Source organism: Falco naumanni, chromosome 15, assembly GCF_017639655.2.
Source record: "Falco naumanni isolate bFalNau1 chromosome 15, bFalNau1.pat, whole genome shotgun sequence".
Lineage (NCBI taxonomy): Eukaryota > Metazoa > Chordata > Aves > Falconiformes > Falconidae > Falco > Falco naumanni.
The window spans coordinates 3,958,768-3,980,765 of NC_054068.1; the positions used below are offsets into that span (position 1 = coordinate 3,958,768).

Here is a 21,998-nt window from a genome sequence, read left to right on the forward strand (position 1 = left end):
ATTTGCTGGAAACTTAAAACCATCAAACATGGCTCAAGAATTATTTTTTATTATTCTGAAAGAGGTATTAACATTAAGAAGCCTCACCTGCTATAAACATGTGCTTTCACACAGCCAAAGAAAAAATTAATTTATTATGTTGTTACACTGAGCCTTACAAAGCTTGAAAGCAGTAAGATAACTAACACAGCTCTAATCTAGTAGCCATGCTGACGTTTCTCCAGGTCACGTATGAAATGTTAACATAGAGCTTTAATGCCTGTACTGCAAACTCCTATCAAAACTGCCCCTCTGGCTCAGGCAAAGCCCTGAAGCACCAACAGAAAGCCAATGCATCTTTATGTTGGCAAATATATAACCTTTAGAGGAAATAAGAGCGTATGAAAAACAGTAGCATCTTTATTTGTTTAACACTTCCTCCTTGGCTATATTTAAGGACAAAACCTTTAACACATGGAAAGCATAGTGTTTCAACAAACAAGCGCTTCACTGTGTAAGTCTTGCTACTTTTGGATACACTTCCTAAACCCTTTTTAAGCTAACCATTTAGTGCAATAATCAACAGAAAAACGCTAACAACTTCAACTGTTTTCAAGTCCATGTATTAGAAATTAATAATACCAATAATATTCTGAAAAGAAAATGTTGAGGATTTTTTTTTTAAGTTATTAGAAATTAAATTTAACATCTCTTCAAAACATTTTCTTCAAAAAGATATGCAGAAGTTGACTCAACAGCAAAACTTTTGCTGAACTATGATTTTCTGTGACAGTATCACTAGAATAATTACAAAAATCAATTGGTCATGCATAATTTTCTATGAATAATTATCCTTGGATACAGTAAGAACTGTACAGCAAGAATTGTTCAGGAAAGCAGGCACTGCCCATCGCTATCCTGCTTAAGCTACAACAATGTAATTGTTTAAAAAAAAACACAACAGTGCACTTCAAGGGAAAAGTTGGTACTACTTACGGAAATATTTAGCAGACTTTAACTGACTTGTGAGCTAGCTTGCATAACAAATATTTGAAATTCACACAAGCTGGAAGTCAAAAGGGACTCCTGAACACAGGCAAACCAGACCCTGATAGAACTGTGTATCTTCATACTTACACATTTAAGCCTCACAATGCTTAAAGCAGCCTTTCTGATTTGTTATTGTTGGGGTTTTTTTCCATTTGTTATTTATTAAGCAACTGTGCTTAAAGGGGCATTTAATAGACACTTAAAGCCTCAAGAGGACAGCCTAAAGTTTCCCAAGCCAAAAGATGCCAATTCAAACCATGTTTTCCTAGCTGCTTTTTCCATTTGATTTTTCCAATTTCTGATGCCTTCCTGTAGTGGAAATAGACCGGCAATTCTGTATTCAATCCTTCCTATCTCCACCCTCAGCCTCAGAAGATGAAGCTTTCCAACATCGCATGGGATACTGTTTCTGCAGTTGGAGGCACAATTATGTGATGTGGTGACAGCAGAAAACAGATGCTGGATTGCACCCTGTGGTTCTGTTGGTCAGGGCAAGCTTTTACTTTTTTTCAGTATTACCTTTGCTTTCCGTCACCTTCTGTGGACCTCCACAGAAGACAAGCGTTCTCTTGGTATTCTTAATTTAAAACTTAATGGAATCACAGAGAGATCTACACAATTCTAGCTGTGACAAATATGCTAAGGGTATTAACAATACCTGGGGTTCATGAACACATCAACAATGTGGAATTCCATCAATACATACAAACATCTGTCTGCCAATTTCTACAGAAAGTATCATTTTATTTGTCAGCTGTCTGACTCAAATCCCAGAAGAATAATTTCAATGCATTTCACAGGCAGAAGGCACTAGCCCACATTATTCACACCTCTAGACTGAAGACCTGGCAACACAGGGCAACACAGGGAGTCAAATACTAGCAATTAAGTGTCTGTCTCCAATTTAAAAATAATTCTTCCAGTCTAGCACTTTTGTTTTGGAACATGTTTTTCACAAGTGTTTACCTTGCTTTCATTTTAAATTACACATTTCTCCAAACAAGTCAGGAGGCTTCCTTTCCAAAAAAATATTCTTCCAGTATCTACTTTCTGCCTTGATCTGGTATCAGACCTGAATATATGTGATGTCCCACATTCTTTTCATTCCTGTAACATCTTGTAGCAATTTACATTTTTCCAAACTTCTTTTGCCTTTAATATTAAACTATTACACATAACTTTCCTGCTTCTGGGAAGCGTAAGTGTCTAACTAAGTAAAAGTGTACAATTTTTTATTTTATTATTTCACTGGCCAGATTTAACTCTTAGCAAATCTCATTATCCCTTAGTATCCTTATTTACAAAATGAGTCAAGAGGTCACAAAAAACAGGTAGCTATAAAGTTCTTTGGAATTCTTAGACATTCATATATAAAGCATACATATATCAAACGCTTTTGCTATATGCAGTTCAGGGCTTTTGTTTTCTGAACAGTCTGTTCTTTCAAGACACTTAAAAAGATTCACTCTACAGTAAAGTCAGAATCATATGATCAATCCTTTGATCATTCTGGTCCATCTTCTGTAACTCTCTCCTGCATAATAAATGTTTCATGGTAGAAAGTTCACCTCTCCTGGCCTGAACAAAGTATGAAACAGTCTCTTCCATCCAACTAGCCAATAATGGTGAAAAACACAGAAAACAAAGCAGAGCAAAGCAGCCTACAGTTTCAACAACTTTTACGAAAAAGTACTGCACCTTATATGACCACCAAAAATATCAGTAATTGGAGTCTGAACAAAATCCGCCTGTCTAGTGACTGATGATTTGTTGCGAGGTCCCACTTGCTCCCATTCATCCTCACTGCCTTCCCCTTGCTCATCTTGCTCCTCCTCTTCATGAACAGTCTGAGCCTCAGGGCCATTGGACACTGAGAGTTCTTAAAGTGAAGAAGATAAAAAACGCATTGATTTTTTTTTTACAAATAAAACATGTATGCAGATAAAGAATGCGAAAGGCAGAAGACCCAATACAAATAATTTTCAGAGGATAAATGTTTTTATAGATGACAGATTTGAGAAAGCAAATGAGAAAAAGTATATTCTAGGGTCACTCATAACTGGACTCATCTATTGATGATATTAACAGTATGCAGTTTACTGATGACTATATGTAAACAGATGTAGTTTTCTAGCAAAGTTTCATATATTTTTAGTTGTAAATTTATGGGGTAGAAAATTAGAAAGTCAAGTGTTATTCTGGAAACATAATTATGCCATTATTAAATACAACTCCTTTTCTGCACAGATATTTTACAGGGAACCCAAGGCTTAGCAAATATTTTCTTTGCAAGTGCCAAAGTCAGGAGGCTATAAACTGCCCACAGCTAAAAAACAAAATATGGAATGATCATTTTATATCATAAAAAATTTACCCTACTAAAGAGAAATTGGGTAACTAGTGATCTTAATTCTATACTTGGCTAAGACTAAGAGTGTTGTGTTTCATTTTTATTAGGGGACCCAAACGTAAAGCCACTGTAAAATAAAATGGCAATTTACCCTGCACAGAAATTCTGATACTTCTTCCAAAGAAAATTTTTCTCCAACTTGGTCAGTAAGCATTTGAAAATAATTTAATATGTTCTGGTTTATATTAGATATAAATTAGCCATTAGTCTAGAAGTTTCCACTTCAAAAAAAGATCTTAACAGTGGTTTAAAGATCAGTGAAAAAACACACTGATGTATTTTTGAACTACCATGGAAAGAGCCAAAACCCCAGTAAACAACTGACACTGCAGGTCTTATGAATGGCAGACCAACTACCTATGCTTAAAACTAGTCAAACTGAGTTATCCTCAAATAATACCGAGTTGACCTCAGCACAAATTTGTAATACAGCAATTTGGTGTTTAGGAGGACCAGGTATATGACTTACTGTTGCTCAGAATGATAATGCTTTTCCAGATACCCAGTAACACTTCGGATCATTTGTAAATTGGACAGAATGGCCTCATTGCATCCTTTGGACAAATTTTAACAAAATATTACTTGTCAATGTCTCTTGAGCCCCCTAAAACATGGCATTCTATCCCTGTCTCAACATCTATTCCAAACATCGCTCTGTATTACAAAATCACTACCAAAAAAAAAAAAAAAGAAAAGTAAAATATTGGAAAGAAATTAAAGTTTGCTAAAAAAAAAAAAAAATCCACAAACTTTCATTATGTGGAGAGAGAAGTTTCTTTAGGGTCAGCATTTCTTCATGTAGTCCATTGAGGATAAATCCCAAGTATTCTTCAGCATCCTCTTGCCTGCCCTGAATAAAAAGTGGGGGGTTTAATTATTGTATGACATTTTCATGCTTTCATTCTAACAGAAGGTTCACGACATGGAACATCTAACTTTCACCTATTAATTTAGCTGATTTACCAACTACTCAGTCTAAGTTGTAAAGTCAAACAAAGTTTAAATTTTGCTGTAACAACCCCTCACTTTTAAGCAGCTCAAAAAGAACCAACACATGAATTGGTAACCTGCCATAAGCAGTAAGTACACACATAAGCCTGACCTGAAAACAAGCATTTCTGTGTTCTTATCATTATAAATTCCTTTTAACATGCAAGTTGGTAATTAATTTTTTCCTATGTCTTTCCAAAGTAATATTGAAAGTTGCCGTCAAACCAGGGCCAAATCAAAAGATGGTTTGAACTATTATCTTTTCTTTAAATTGACGCAAAACCTGAAATAGTATTTTGAGGTCTTTGTGGATCTTCAACCATTCCAAGCAGAAACGAACAACTGCCCATTTCTTAAATACAAATCAATAGGTATCTTCTTTATAAAAAGAGATGTTCCATTCCCATAGTAATTTTTTCATTATTCTGACGTATCAAACCGCCAAACTTGTAATTAGCATCCTCCTACAAGTCTCAAGACAGTCTAGCTTCATTAGAATGAATGATCAGCTAGGTGATTTTAGCGGTATTTAGAACCTGATGTATGGCTTTACATTGTTCCACAAAAGTAGAAATTTTTTAAGTCACACCTTTTCTGACAGACTTGACTTTATAACCGTCAAAAGTCTATAAATGTATGTAGGTTCAAAGGCAGCTCCCGGTCGGATGTCTCGAACAATTTTATCACCTAAAGCTGCAAGGCAAAAGAGAAGTACATATAAATAACAAAATATACAAGTTTTTCTACATTATACCTTAACATTATCTTCACACTTCATTAGATTTTGGAATCCAAAATCATTTTTTACTAATAATTTTATCACAATTTTAATGACTCCAGCTCAGAATTCATGAGATACAACCCTTTTATCCATAAACGTTTTTAAAAAAAACCATCCTACATCACCCTACATAAACTTACAGATTGTCTAGGAGTTAGTATTCTTTCTACAGTCAACACTCTGAAGATTAACAAGAATATCCACAGCCATCATAAAAGATCAATTCTAGTTCTAGTTAAATTTTTGTACTTCTTTTGTATTGAAAGAACACTTCCTTAAATATTTTATATATCTGTAATTCTAATAGATCACTTTTCTTCACTGCAGAAAAACAACAAAAAACAAACAAGAAATCATTTGACAGCATGTTCAACTTAATGGCAATACAAGGCCCCAGAAACTATATTTGAAAACTACACAACATAATAAAATGACCTAGTAGTATAATAAGTTGCATAAGACAGTAAGATTTGTTTTACAGAAACAAAACTTAAGCAGCAAACCACAGAAATGTCTGAACTGTTTGGAAATCACTGGAACAACCAGCTCCTCATGATATTTTCTTATAATGTTACATAAACACATTCCTGAAATTGTTTTTTGTAAGTCGGTAATATGACAGACTTGGTTTAGAGATTTAAAAAAAAAAAGGAAGCCTACAAGATAATTAATTTGCATCAAAAAATGTTCTATTCCTCACTATGCATCATCATTAATCCTAAACACTTATTAGCAAGAATCTTACTTCCAAGGCTTTTCATATTGATACAGTGCACAGGATGGAGAGGAATTAAAAGCCATGATAACATGCCTGCAGGCAATCTCAAACTGCTAGAGACCTATTATGGTCCCATTTTGTTCCCCATTAATGTGTTTAGTACTTAAGGAAGGATGATAGAATTGAGCAAGCTGATAAAACAGCTGGAAATATGCAGACGAAGGAGGCGGAGTAAAAGATTTTGTTAGAACAGGCATGTTCATAGAAGGTATCTTAACAGGTAACCTAACTATCAACAACAACTATTCTTACTGTACTTGCACCTTTGGTCGACGAAATAGAAGAAAAAACAACGTAAGGTGCAACATCTATGACTTCTTGACATGAACCACCAGTAAGAAAAAGTGTAACACTGACAGAAAAGTGGCAGCAAACTTTTTAAGGTTTCAGTAAAGCCCAAAAGGCCAAAGACCCATGAAGGGGATCAAGCACCAGTACTTAAAGGTCTTGAGTACGTCACACCACGTGGATCCTTCCCCCAAAACTTTCTTATGATTTTACAAGTTTTCTCCCCCTATTCCCACTCACCTTGTTTTGCTTTAGGAGGTACAGGCATATTAGTGAACTCATTCATTAAACGAACACTGAAACAGAATGGAAGGAACAACTAGACATGAGCAGCAAGCTAAGACTTAGAAGGACAAATAATAACATTAGATCATTGTCATTACTGACTGCCAATAACAAAAAAAAATAAAAAAAAAATTGAAGAGTATCATAATGAAGTCTGAGTAAAGTTCACACATAAGAATTAACCTGATCATTGCTAATGAAACCAAGGTACTCTTGTTAGTTCTTGCGACTCTCACAGTTTATTTTTGCATATTAAACACTTATTTAAAACCGATATTCCTCAGGGAACAGGAACTATCTTCCTTGACTGGTCAAGCAGTTGTAAAATACCAAGTTCATTACATATGACCAAAAAAAAAAAAAAAAAAAAATCCACACAAAGGAAGACTTGTGGATACATACCAACTTTCAACAATTGCAGTAAACAATTATTTGTTAGGTATTTCTGAATGAGCTTAGTCAGATCATAGATATTTTAGTTTTCTTTTTAACAAGCTACTTACAAACTGTCTATCATTGGTGTTGAGGTACACGGCCGCTGCGATTTTGAATACATTGGAATGGACTTCATTAAATGATACATTGGAGGGCAAGCAACCAAGGCTTGCAGGGTCTATGCAGGGGCATTAAGGAAATATTCAGAAAATGTAATCCGCATATTAACCAAATATTCAACTATATTTACAATTATATGCAAAACAAAGCTAACTTATGTAGATCGATCCAATCACTAAATCGGAACAGATGGACGGACTGTTATCACAACATTAATAATGTACAGAAGTTATAGTAAAAAGCCCTGGCATCTTGTAACATGCAGTGATTTCACCAACACTAATAATGTCAAAAGCTTCAATTAAAAGGGTAAGGCAACACTTAGTCTAGGAACAGGAGAGGAAAAGAACTTTCATAGGAAAGACTTTATAAAATTAACCATTTGAAAACCAGCAAGTATTAACCTGCAACATGTTTTCTGAAAAGAATGGAAGAATCCAGCTGACAGTCAAAGGTGATGATTCAGCCAAATCAAAAAAGAACCTGCTGTGATGTAAAACATTCTGCAATGTAAAGAAGAGTTTGGAGCAACCAGTAGAACTACAGTGTATGCTGGGAGAAAATACTTTGAAAACATCAAAATCTGTTCTACTTGTCAAAAACAGTGAACAGAGGAAATTAAAAGACCGGAGGGGCAGGGATATGACAAAAAAGGCAGTGATCTCAAGCTAGAAGGAGACATTAACTTCATTCCTAGTGTGCAAAAATTGACTAATAAATTCCCACGTAGTGTTTTAAGACAAAAAAATCAGAGCCAATACGTACAATCAGAGGAGTGCAGAACTGGTTATTTAAGATAAAAGCTGAAGTTTAAAGCACAATTGCTGGTTTGGAAATAGGTTATTAGGTTCTGCCTCAATCACTCTTGAAATTGGTCTGCATAGTTTTCACTAGCAGTACTAGCAGACAAAACAGAAGCACCCCAATTATCACTTGGCAGTGAGCCACTGCTAATACAGGAGATGTACATATATTAATACAAAGCTATTATTAATAAAACTATCATAACACAGTGCTGAAGGAGGAAGATTTTTGTTACCCAAGGTAAAAGTTGTTTTTGCAGGGGAATACAATTCTAATACATTTAAGACCACGCTAATCTTCCATCCTGTTGTAAAAGGATTATTTTAAACACTGCATTTACGGAAGTTACAGGCCAGCAATAGCCTGCTCTACAGAAAACCAAACGACCCACTAACCAAAGTGCTAAAGCAGCCTAAAAGTAAGAATACTTGCTTCAAGCACAAAAGAGAAATAGCCACTTAAGCTGATCCTCAAAGAGTCGTGAGTAAATATAACTAGAAGCTACATGAAGATTTTCAGTCATGAGAAAGTTACAGTTCTGGAATCTTTTGACAGAGGTAAGAGACGAATTGCAAACAGGAGCGTGCAGCCAACTGCAGGGGAACCGCGGACACAAGGTTCAATGATCCAAAATACCCCTGGATTTCTAGATGCTATCCTTAAACATTTTAACCACGGTAGCAGGATATGGGAAGACAAAGACTTTTATAAAATACTTACCAGAATAATCCAGAAAAAGTTTTGACAGATATAATATACAGATTTTAACTTAAGTGTATTAATTTTTCCCCAGGTAAGGATACAGCATTGATGTAGCACCAGTTTCCTTTGTTGATCAGCCCTCGTGGTTGCAAAGACACTGGTTTATGTATTAGTCTTACATTTTCCAGTATTTCTGCAGAATGAGAAATAGTAAATTAAGCGTCAACAAAATGTACATGCTAGCCATCAAAACAAGTATCTGTTGACTCATTACAAAATAATTCAAAGCAATTATTAACAAGATCCCCAGAAACTTCAGCAAATAATTTTTGCTCCATGTAAACACTGCTCACATTTCAAATCAGACACACTTCTTCAACTGAAGACATCTTGGTATGTGGGTCAGGAGGATGCTGGTTCAAAAACTAATCACTGTAATTTCAAGATTTAGAAGACATATTTGTTCTTTCTTCTCCTAAAATCAGATACTTATAATTGCACAGATACATAGATACATACATAGATAAAAATATCTTTTTAGATATTATTTTTGTTAATAATCCCTCACCACCAATTTTATGAGGTATCTCCCAGATTCTTCTGCTTTGAAGAGAGATGAAGCTGATATAGCAGCCTCAGTTTACAAGTTTCAACATTCATTATCTTACAACAAAAATATCTTAGTGCAATCTTAGGACAGACAAACGTTAACATGAGCTTTGGAACAGTATGTTTTATCTGCTAGGTTAAGTCTTCCAAAATTTACAAGATAACAGGCTTACATAACACAATCCCTATTGTTTTCCTGCTTTCAAAACCTTCACCAGTGGCCCAAGTCTAAAAATTAGAAACCACTGTGCATAAATAAGTTATGAAATTGAGAGCAACAGGGGGAGTTTTTCCAGGAAGCCTGACCTGTTATTTAGGTACCTAAATAAAAACTGTTTATAAAGAAAATATTGATCTGGTATATTTCAAATTTGCAAAATACAGACAAGAGGATACAAGACAAAATAAAAAAATGTAAATAAACACAGCAATTGTCTACTAAGAGGGTTGGTTACTTTTATAATAAATGTGAGAACCTGTAAAGCCCTGATAAGCTACACTGCATAAACTTCAGTGTTTTAGCTAGAAAGACTCCTAAACAGACAAAGTAATGTGACACAGGTGGAAAAAGAGGCACAAAGCCATGACTAAGCAGTGGAGGTGGCAGAACTGCAAACAAAATCCATGTTGTTCTACTTCCAAACCCTCTCTTTACCTATACAAACATATCTCGCTCTGACACCACCAATTCTAATCAAGTAAAAGCATGCCAAAACCTGGAAAATATTTATGTATCAGCCTTTACATAAAGAACCTGACACCCGAAAGGGCAGATGGCAAAAAGATGTAAAAAGGAAGACATTAGCACCTAGCACAGATGCAGATGAAAACTTTTCTGTAAGTGTTGAAATTTGTTATTATCAACGCCCGAGTATTTCAGAACATACTGTTAAAGCAAAGTCTGAAACGTTGTTCACACATACAAACTTTGTTAGTATAACTAAGCACTGTTGAAAATTAGAACAAAAATAACAAAAGTAGTGTTTATTTTTAACATCTATAAATAACTTTTTAGGTTAACTGTATTTTCCCCCATTTTTGTATCGTACTAAATAAAAATTTTATTAGGACCTCTAGCATCCTCTTGTGGTCATAAAACCACTTTGTAAACAGTGCCTAGAGCAATTATGGTGAGTTTTGTTTCTTTTAACATAAAGAATTATCTTTATGTGTACAGCAATTACATTCGATACCAGATTTTCACGTTACATCTCTCATTTACACAACTGAAAATTTTTGCAAGAGTACCAGAAGAAAAACACACTTACAATCATGAGAAAACTTTCTTAAAATTTGAAAGCCTGTTATAAAGCACATGTCACTAACCAGAAAGAATTCACATTTTGGTGGATGCTGACTTGTGAAACAAGGCCTTGATTTGAAAACTTATTTAGAACAATATTATCATGTTTAGAAATTTCTGTTGGTAAACAGAAAACATTTTGATAAAGTTCATTCACCAGGTGGGTGTTATTACAAATATCTTTCAAATTAAAAAAAAAAAAAACAACCAACCAAACACCAACCAACCAAACAAAAAAAACCCCAACACACCACAGTAACTCCCTGATTAACACAAATCCAAAATCTAAGGAAAGAGCAACCATGTGGACATAGTCTCCATGCTCAAGACGTGTTACAACTTAGCTATTTAAACTTAGCTTGAGACCATTATTGAGTAAATATGTCACACAGATATTTTATTTTTTTTTTTCAAATCTGGACAGTGATAAAAAAGGCCAGGACACTGCTGGATAACCCTACACAAAATCACAGTTTCTGCAAGAATGAAGCCTGCTCGTACGCTAGGCTAGATTTCTGAAGTTGTTTATAAAAAGCCCCAAACCTTGCACACCTCCATTCCACAACTACATGCTCTAGTGCTTATCTGGCTTTATCAAGGAGAAAAATTTTCTACCATGTAACACTGAAACACCTTGTTACAAATTAAAGTAATTCTTGCCTTGTTCACTACAGTCTTGAGAGAGCAGTGAATCACCACAACCTTTACCACTTTTGAAGTTACATCCAGGATCACTCCAACAATCTCATCTGAGACAAAGTAAATCCAAATTTTCCATGGTTGCCAAAAAAGTATGGTTTTCAAATCTTACAAATCTTTCAAATCCATTTTCACTGCTTCACTATTATATCTTCCTTGAGAAGTAATGACCAAATATTGGCACTTTCCTCAAGTCCTCAGTAGCAATGACAGAATTACAGTTCTTTTCCATGGAAACAGGCATTATTAACACACTGGGAAAAAAACCCACTTTGTCATCATTAGCTTTACTAAGGACACTTATCAGCTCCCTAGAATTTCTAGATCTTTTTTTTCTCTAATACTATAACCAACCATTTGTTCTTCATAGTGTATGCTTGCATTTGATCTCTGCTCTGGCGTGCCCTTCCATACTTGCATTTATTGGATTCCTCTCCTTCTAATTTAAAATCACTCCAGATTTAGTCAGATCTTAAAATGTTTCTGTTCTTCGACTCATCTGAAATTCTGCCTGCCGTAAACAAATTTCACGTGCACTGTTAATTCCATCATCCACAAACACTGCAAGAAAAAAATCATTCAGAAAAATCTTTTTAGATTGTCCCACCAAAATTTTCCCTAGTTACCAAAAAAGGTAAGAGACTACTCAGAAAATAGCTAGTTTTCCAATCACTTATTTCCCTAGCTTACTTAGAACACTAAGGCATTATTAACGACCATCAGGTTATACATCAGAGGGTAGTAACTGTAAAAACATGGCAAGTGAAGCCTAAAAGACAATCTTATTATTTTTTTTACAAATATGGACCATTTATAATCTTACTATCCCTTAAAATTAATTATTACAATGTTTGTCCTAGCATCTACATTAGGCTAAGGTGTATACTTTGTATGGTTGTCCCTTCTAAATGTTTAAATGCTGCACTTCTTTACCATTCTGATACTATCTGCCTTGAGTTTTGCCAAATAAACATCAATGGTTCATAGTTTGCTTCAGAAGTTCCTTTAATTTGTTCACTAGCGTTGCCAGTAAAGCTCCTCATCACATACCTCAGCCACTTGCTAAAATTGACTCTTTAGTACTTTTTTCACATCAAGATTAACATGAAATTTGTTTATCTATTTATTTTCTACCCCTGATCTTTATCTCCTTCTCTTATGCAGCTGTTGTTTAAATTTGAGGACTTAACCACAGAACTTTGCAGGTTGAATCAAACATATCAACTATCTTCAAGGTGCGTATGAATCATTAAGGTCCCTCATAGCAACTGGCAAAATTAAGGCACAAAACAGCAATTTGTCCCTGGAAAAGTATCTTATTTTCTTTTGTTCTGAGCATCTGCTCTAAACAGAAACTGTACAGAAGGGCCTCAGAGCTCCAACATTAAGTCAGAAATTTTGCTTGCTCAACTTGAGATACTTCAGGTCTAGATTTTACCTATGCTGAGCACCCTACGGCACTGTGCGGTCAAAAATTCATTCCCATTGGCATAAGTTGAAACTGCTGAATTCCCAGCAAACCCAACAACAGGGTCTCAACTCAGCCACACAGAGAACAAGGAACAGAATCAGCAGCTACCTATGAAAAATACTATACATCGCTATACACCCATACATAACGATGTTAACCTAGGCAGAAGATCTGAAGTATGCACAGAACAGAGCAAATAATCTCTCTGGAAATCACAAACTGAAACTCACATAACACATTTTTGAGTGTGGGTGTATGAACAAAGCACCAACATACCTATTTTGAAACAAGACAGAGTACATTTTAAACAGAACAGACAATGAAGAAAGTCACCTTTTCCCACGGAGCAAAGCACTGATTACATGGCATTCAGATCTCCAAGTAATGTTCTATACCAAACCCAGTAGTATCTGAATTACAAGAACTGCAGCAATATAACTCCTGCCTAAACCAGCTACAATGAGAAGATGAATTCCTTTTCACCAGAAAAGGATCTATACTCGGATCATTCTTCTGCAAAAAAAGCTAGTCAGTAGTGAAGCTGCAGAAGAAAACTGCACAAAATTACATTGCTATTTTAATACATTAAAGACAAAATAAAAAGCTCTGCTCCCACCTGGTGGCAAAAAGAAGTACAGAAACAGTAAGAGTCCAGAAAGTTAAACTTAGGGCTGTAGTAATTTGGACCAGACTAAAAAAAACCAACTCTTTTTCATCTACGGCAAGCAGTTTTAGCTTTATGGTGCCACAAAATAGTTTCAAGTTAAAATCCACTGACAAATGATGGCTTAAGAGTACACAACATACTCTACATGTATGGGTTAATACAGACCATCATCACGTGCTCGTACATTATTTTTTAATACAGTCAACTGTGTGTGTGACACCTAAGTGAAAAATACACACAAGCATAAATTACTCTGACAGCTTTCCTCTTAACACCACCATTAAATGAGGAAATAGTTATTAAGGATGGGATGACAGGCAGGTATATACTTCTGGTCAGCTTCTGGTTGGAGCAGAAAACTTTGACTTGAAGCCATCACACACGAAACTCCATTGTACTTACAAATTAGCTTTATCATAAATAGCGGGACTTTGCACAAGCCTTTTCCCATAAGTACTATTTCACAGATGTAAAATAATTATTTTTGTTCTGACACTCATGAGTCAGTGACACAAAATGCAACAAACTGGGTATTTTTGTTCATGTTTTCTGACTGAATCCGCAAAAACGATCTCATGCACATTCTAGAATTTCTCATTAGAACCACAAATATGACAGGACCAACGGTCAAAGCCTTTATATCACACACTGCCTTTCCTGACCTACCCTCTGGACAGTTCCTTATGGTTATTCTTGAACAGGTGATAGCTAGCGCTGTTTCTCAATAAAATAGTATTGTTTATAACGGGTAAGGACAATTCTGCAAAATCTGAAAGACAGACCTCTCAAACAGCAAATCAATAAATATAAAACCTATTTCTTGAATTAGAATTTCTGAGGCAAAACCTATTTAGACATAACATCTAAACTGCTGTAAGTGTCCAGGAATTTCAGCTGGTTTGGCATAAATATATTAATACTGTTCCCTTCTTGTAATGGAATGCATTACAAGATTGCAAATACTGGATAAACAACACACCGTTTTCAAGAACAAACTTTTCTAATGTATTCTCCTTATTACAACAGCACACAGCTAAATGCAACCAGCCTATTTAAAAATCACAGAGCACTTAAATGTAATTGTTTGACAAGTAGCAACAGTTCTACAGCATCTGGAATGTAACGACCTGGTAACATCTCGTTGGAATGTTCACTCAGGGGGATACAAAACTACCTTATTTATATTACATCTTTCATGCAGCGTTTGAACAGTCATCTTAAGAACATTAACAGAGGAATCTTCTCTATCAATACTGCACGCTTCTGTTTACAAGCAGAGTTAATACCCTTCCAGTGTAACATCCACTCGTGTGTATTAACTATACCTGCAATCTTTATGGCTACAGGATCCTCTGAAACTGGAACAGGTCCCTCTTTGACTTCAACCTGTTTTTCAGGGACCAGAGTAGATGTGGCAGGAGGGGTATACTTAGTCTCAACATAGACCACAGATGTGGAAGCAGAGGGCTTGGAATTGTGAAAAAGACTAGCCCACGATTTTGCAGGCTGATTAACAGGGACTGATCCTGCAACCGGGACTGTTGCCTCAGTAGTAGGTGAAGCTTCCTCAGGCTTAGCTTGGTCTGAGTCAGTGCTTTCCACAGTGTGCAATTCTACCCCATTGGCAGCTGTGTCCTCCCCAGAGGATTCAAGTGTTTGTCCATTAGTAACGCCAAGATTTTCAGTAGTATCAGTACCAGCATAAGACTGTACAACAGCTGTCCTTAAAGGGCTATCTCTGCCAGTCTCTGAGGGGATGCAAAACTGTTCAGAATTAGTAACACGGCATACCTCAGGCTGCCCTGCAGTCCTGGTATTGTCTAGTGTGCTAGAAACAGAATCATCAGAGACAGCTTCATTAATGAAGTCCACAGAGTTGTCCGGGCTGTTGCAAGTCCTTGGTGTGGCCAGGGAGGGTATGTCTCCCGTCAGTTCCGTATCCTCCGTGCTTATACTGTTTAGTCCCGACGAATTTGCATGGCCATTTACAAGAGCTTCTGTTGGAGCGATGCCGTCACTGACATCTTCCAAGTAACTGTAGTATCCAGGGGGTCTTTTTTTCTTCTTTTTACGCTCCCTTTGCCCAAGGCCTCCAGACAAGCCATCGTTTTCAGCGTTAGAACCGCTGTCCAAAGCGAGGGTTGGATCTGTGAACTGGCAGTCAATGGAGTTATAGTTTGTTTCACTGAGAGTATCATCAGGGGTTTTCTGAGCAGGTGCACAACTGAGAATGAATTCTGGAGCCTGAGGATTCAGAGTACTTGAAATACTGTAGTCAGTGTTATTTAGTACAGACGACTGTGTCTCAATAACTTCATTAACACCAAATTCAATTCTCTGATACTCTTCCCCTGGACAAGAGAAAGCAAACCAGAGTTACCGAATAACATCTAACCAGAAAGCTACAAAATCAAGGAAAAAGGCACATACTTTTCCTGCAACTCAAAAAACAAACCACATGCCCTCACAAGGAACATAATTCTTAGTCTCTATCTCAATCCAGAAGACTACCTCAAAACATCATTTTTTAGAAGATAACACAGTATGATTCAGGTTCTCTTAAACATTGGGAGTATGCAATTTTCCAAATCGCTGCACAGTTCCTGCAAGTTACACCTATTAAACACACCTATTAAGCAAAATTATTAAAGCTCAACGATTTCCACATTAAGTTAAATTACTGGACCATTTTGTATAAAATGTGGTGCAATATAACGCCACGCTTTTAAGGCCAGTCTTCTCCACTGTTAATTACCAAATCCAAGCCTTTACTTGTTTAACTTTTACGAATAATTTCCACATGTGGAGGTGGTTGGGTTTGGACATTTTTTGGGGGGGTGGAGGGGTGGAATTAGTTTGTTTTTTCCTGTGTGTAAAGATTGTCATGATCTATAACTGAAATTTTTTTTCATTAATTTTATCAAACCACTGCAACTACAGGTTTTGAAACTCTAGGCTCATCATTTAATTTTATCACAGTTGAATTTATTACTATATGAGAATATGATATACATGACTATATGCTTTTATGACAAGAAATACAACAGGTATGCCTCAACTTAAGTCAGTGTTGAACTTGCACATACAAGCATTACTGAAAAATTTATGAACAGGATTGGGTTTGGGGTTTGTGTTTTGGTTTGGTTTTCATTAAGTCTATTTATTTGTTTATTTACCTTGGAACTTTGACATGCTCTTTAAAGAAACATTCTCATGGCAGGCTGCAGTATTAAAAATTTATAATGCGTGTGTGCTAACACTGAATACTTCATTTATAACTATTTCTGTAAGTATCAGAGAGATAAAATTAATGAAACCAAGTCTCAGGAGTGTTAAAGGTAAGCTCACATTTTAGTCCTTAGAAGTTTTTTCTATGATACATACGTTACTGTTTCAAATACATTAATTTTAATATTTTCGTTCCTCAATGATGAGGGACTAAAAAATGCATTTCAAATTTTTAAGACAGTTACTAAAGAACCAAACAACACTAGATACTATTTCCAAAGGAATATAAGTGGATATACCACTAAACTTGAATGATTTTGTGCAACTTACATTAAGAATGACATGCCAACAAATGTGTATTTTCAAGTATATCAGAGACACTCACTAAAAATGAGGTGGGTTGATTTGCTGGTTTGGTGGGTTTTTCTGAACACAACGGAGAGCAGGCAACAGATCCTAAGGGAAAAGTTATCTGTACATCTACAGAAATAATTCTATGGGAAGACAAGAGTCTAGCGGAGAATGTTTTGATACATAACTGTCAACATAACTGTTTTGAAACTCTCCAAATGCTTCTCTAGAAAAGTCTACCAACTAAAATTTTAGCATTTTAGCCTTAAAAAAAAAAAAAAAAAGTGAAAGAAACCAGAGTCTACAGGGTGCTTTTTCTTAAAATACCAAATGAAGAGTAATAAACATTCAATGTGTGTCGAGGTCTGACTTACACATGCAATACCGACTTATTATGAACTAATGAACAAAGATATATAACAGACATTAATTGCTTTTCTGCATAAACCTAACTAAATGAGAAGTAAACCCACTTCACATATCAATTTCAATCCTGCTGCCAGTCAGACTAAGGGAAACTTTTTAAAAAAAGACAGAAAAACCCTCCATACACATCTGATTTCTCTAAATCATGTTAACAAGAGTCTGAATTTCAGATTTTCTTCACCTCTCCCCTACACCCATGAGAAAGCATTTTATAACACCACACCTGTCAATCCACCATTCACCAACTACTTCTGCAATCACTGTCAAGCTATCACCAACCACAAAAGAGGGCTTAAGTTCCTTTAAAAAAAAAAAAAAAATCAGCAGCCTAGAGACAGGGAGGTGGAAAGCTGCTGCCTGATAACCACTGAAGAGGGAAGGGCTGGGAGAGGTCAGGCATCACCTAACTGCTCAGCAGCAGCACTAAGCTGCTACTACACACTGGCTGACCTGTCAGGGCACATACATGGTTCCAAACCAGCCACAGCTTCCTTTGCTTGCAAATGCAGGGCAGGGGGTTTTAAGGGATACATGACAAACTCCCAACAAAACTATTCCTCATTAGTTCATCTGCTTATGGAGCAACTTGTTAGTCCAAGCATGAACCAAGAGCTAGTTCTTTAACCTTTGTTATAACAGTACGAAGCACAAGCAACAACTGGTAACACTTAATATTCCTCCAACCACAGTAAGAATGAATTATTGGGTACATTTCAAATCCCTACCAGTTCAAAATAATCTGGGACTTATGCTCCTTTTCCAAAATCCCAGTTAAAAAAATATAAATAGTAACAGCTTCGAAACAAAGAACACTTTCCCTTTGTGGATGAGTTAAGCCTACCAGAGCCTGAAGTCAAAGTTCTCGCTTCTGTACTCCTGCTCCTCTAGTCTCCAGCAAGCTTCCAGCACTTCTGCTACTGAAAGCTAACCTTGCAAAAAAAATAATCTGAGTCTGGGTGTTTTTTTCTGGTTTCGGTGAACTTATCAGCTTACTGTACACTAGATAATCACAAGAGACAACTCGGGGCAAGTGAGGAGTAGAAAACAAAACACATCCCTTACAATTTTGGCACAATGCTAATTTAGCTGAAGGTACAACATGAACATCGTAGTCTAAAATCTTGCCAAGAGCATAACTAATATTCTAGAATTTAACATACAAATTCAGAAGTCACAGCTGAGGAATTAAAACTTTACACCTTACAATAGGATTAGAATAATAAATACCAACAGCTACTAAATAGTTAGTCTATGGAACAACTGGCAGAAGCTCATTTGCTACAAGATTGTGTCAAGTTCATTTTAAAAAATGAGAGGTAATTGTTTCTATTTGTTTTGACTTTTCACTTTGCTTCTGGGCATCTTTTTTTCAGTCTAGCTCACAGTGCTACTTCTGACCGGACTGAAACAGATGTATCTGTCACGAACAACATGACATGCATATTGAAACAAGTATCAACAGATGCTCCAAGGACAAAGCCTACGTAAAATAGCAAAAGCTGTGAACACATAGTACTGATCAGTCTGAACAGAGTTCTGCGTATTAGAGCTTCAGCCGTGATATGATTATTCCTACTAAGTATTAACAGATTTTCTAATTCCATAATAAAGTTAAATAGTGAAGCTAAGCGTAGAAAAAAATTAGACTATGGGGAGTGACAACATGGTCAGTATATGTCATCTTATTATAAATATTCTGCATAAGCATAGCATTCCATTTTAGTCTCCACAGCTTCTTATGCAGCCACCACAGTGAGAATATGCATGCACAGTACAGTGCAAGCTTGTTAAAGACATTTTTCAGGCAAAACCTAATGTGCTGTCATTACCTAATCTCAGGGCTGGGAGGGGTTCTCTCAGGGTCTAGGAATGATCTGAAAAACATTTGTACAAACCAACTTTCTGTATGGTTTGGGAACATTACAACCTCAGTCTTCAGTAACAGACCTTAGATCCACAGTTAGACAAAGTGATATATGACTGGATGCCCCTGTCATCACCAACAGACAGTCCATACCACATGGTCCTTTCAAAGAACTTTTCAAACTCCTACTTAAAGCTACTCAGAGTCCTAAAACTGGTCTTGTACTAAATAAAGCTCCAGAATTTTCAGAAATGTTGCCTATCTGCTTTCGAACAGGGCCTATTGTCTTTCTTTATGACTACCTATCTTATTTACCTTTAAATGCAAGGCCAAAGTCACTAGCATAGTGATCAAGTGTTCTTAAACATTAACATGTGCGGTTTGGTCCTCTTAAGTATTTTTGAGAAATGTTCAGTCAGACACTTGCATTATTTTGAAGGAGATCTGGATGTCATTTGTATCATTCCCATATACATCTGCATAAGTATCAGCTTCCTGGTTCAGGGGGAAAAACCAAACACTAATTTACCTGCCACTTAACATACTGTGAAAGTTTGGTTTAAACTATATAGTGATGATCACATGGCAAATCCTACTTAACTGTCAACTTTATATAACTATGAAGTATGGGCAGGTTGTAAGGTGTATGGATTGAGACAGAACAGATGTGTGATTGTTACAGCTTTGAAACAGGAACTCTGTAATTTTATTTTATTTTTTTTACAATGAGTCATACTTTCACCAAAAGAAAAAAGAGAAATAAAGGGGGGATTTTCCAGAAAAATGGCTGAGCCAGACAGAAGCAAGAGTCAAAGGGAACACTGAACAAAAGCCCTGCTTGCAGAGCTGTCTTCAGGTTGCAACTGCCAGAAAATACTCATGCCACGCTCTTACAGCGGGACAGCTGAACACCACACTAGGTACTTATTTCTTCAGTATGGTTATTTATTCAGTCTTCTTTAGCAAGCTTCAGCCCCCTACAGTTTTACAACTATATCCTATATAACTTCAGCAAGACATTAAGATGGTGTGGTAGCACAAGGAGGAATAAGCACGTCCACTCTAATTAGCTGAAGTTCAATGCAGTATTTTCAAATAATATCACGGATCTCGCTCAATAAAGGTGTTTAAAAAAACCAACCTGCCAAATGTATGCATGTATGCCTGCTGAACAAATTCTAAAGATTAAATTTAAAGATAGATTGTAGTAAATCTAAAGAAAGTGTCACAGCCTTCTAGTTAAAAAAAAATTTTTTTTTGATTTCTTACCATTGTGAAACTTACCTGTGGACTTAATACCACATGAAACTGTTTCATTGTATGGGGGAAGCTGTACAAAAAAAGAAATTAAACTTATTTAAAGACAAAGCAACTCTAATAACATTTGATATCAGTTTCATATGAAACATTATTTGAATCCTTTAAAAATAATATCATTATTAAGGTTTGATTTTCTGAGAGTATGTCTTGGAACTCATGCTTCTATATTTATCAAATCCCACACTGTAGCTTCAAGTGTCCTTGCAGATTACCACAATTACTGAAAGATAAGGATTATCTTGGTTACACACTACAGGCTCATCAACTTCTCAAGCAATTCACTTCACAGCATCAGGATCTTCCTTCATCAACAGCAACTCACAACTTTAAACTGAGGAACACATCCCCTTTTTATACAAAAACTGAACGTAGACCAAATAACCTGTGACAGGATAAACCAAAGTTTTTTGCGCAGACAATAGTCACACCTAAACCTTTTGACTCTCAACCTGGTTCAGCTCTAGTGCTGCCCTTGAAGTGTTCCAGCTAAGGTGTATTCTTAATCACATTTAACAAATTTTTATCATCATCAGCCTAAGTGTAATGTAATCACAGCATATAGTTTCTGTCTGGATTGTAAATATGTTTACCATAAAACACCTGCATCGTTTTTTGGACTCGGTGGTTGACAGAACCCTTACTATTGTGTAACCACAGGTGGGCATTTTCAAACCCCTCCTTGCCTGCCCCCAAATGCCCCCAGCACTGAAAGCTTCTCCTGTGCCCAGCAGGCATTGCTACATTGCAGTCCGGCAGCTCCCCGCAGAACAGATGAACTGTTCCTGCAGTGGGAGATAAAACATTGAGCATACAGTGCAGTTTCATAATGCTGTTCTAAATACTAATTACAATGGTGTAAGAAATATCAAAGACTTCTCCACTGAAGTCTTCAGTTCTCTAAAGCTACAGATACTTACATATTGCCTTCTTAAAGCATTGTAGACAACAGTGCATTGGAAGTGCCAAAAAACAACATTCCTAAAATTCCATTATAGAAGAAGTGCATAAAAAGAACACATACTGTAAATCCATTTATAAACCATAATGCATCTTAATACATCAAATCTCCAGGTCAAAAAAATCAGAATCAATGGTCAGAAAGAGGCATCAAGCTGTTAAGAACCTACTTACTATCTAGATTCAATATAGTTTTATAGTTAAGAGCTAAAAAAGTTACTCTACAACTCCACAGTAAAAAGTTCACAACAAAACTCGTAATTCTGGTTTTTTCTCCAATTCAAAGGGCTTAAGAAAACACAAACTAAATAATAAAAAAATAATAAGTCGACCTATTGCTCCCCTACATACCTGGTTAATCAACAGCACCTTTGCAAAATAAGAGATTTCTGAGTTGACCCGTTAGGTACAATGGGGTCATCTGAACCACCTCAGTCAACAGGTATCTGATAGAACATGTACAAAGAGACATTCTAGACAA

The 21,998-nt window shown here is 36.1% G+C and overlaps 1 protein-coding gene across 1 annotated transcript in view; it reads right to left on the bottom strand.

Annotated features, from left to right (window-relative positions):
• Window positions 1-21,998, bottom strand: part of USP10 (ubiquitin specific peptidase 10) — a 52,721-nt gene that overhangs the window by 7,999 nt on the left and 22,724 nt on the right. The window contains exons 3-10 of the mRNA XM_040615050.1: window positions 20,525-20,570; window positions 14,697-15,722; window positions 8,724-8,815; window positions 7,065-7,174; window positions 6,517-6,572; window positions 5,019-5,122; window positions 4,190-4,289; window positions 2,728-2,908 (exon numbers count right to left, since the gene is read on the bottom strand). Coding sequence (XP_040470984.1) covers window positions 2,728-2,908; window positions 4,190-4,289; window positions 5,019-5,122; window positions 6,517-6,572; window positions 7,065-7,174; window positions 8,724-8,815; window positions 14,697-15,722; window positions 20,525-20,570 — 1,715 coding nt within the window. The remainder of the gene's footprint in view (window positions 1-2,727; window positions 2,909-4,189; window positions 4,290-5,018; window positions 5,123-6,516; window positions 6,573-7,064; window positions 7,175-8,723; window positions 8,816-14,696; window positions 15,723-20,524; window positions 20,571-21,998) is intronic.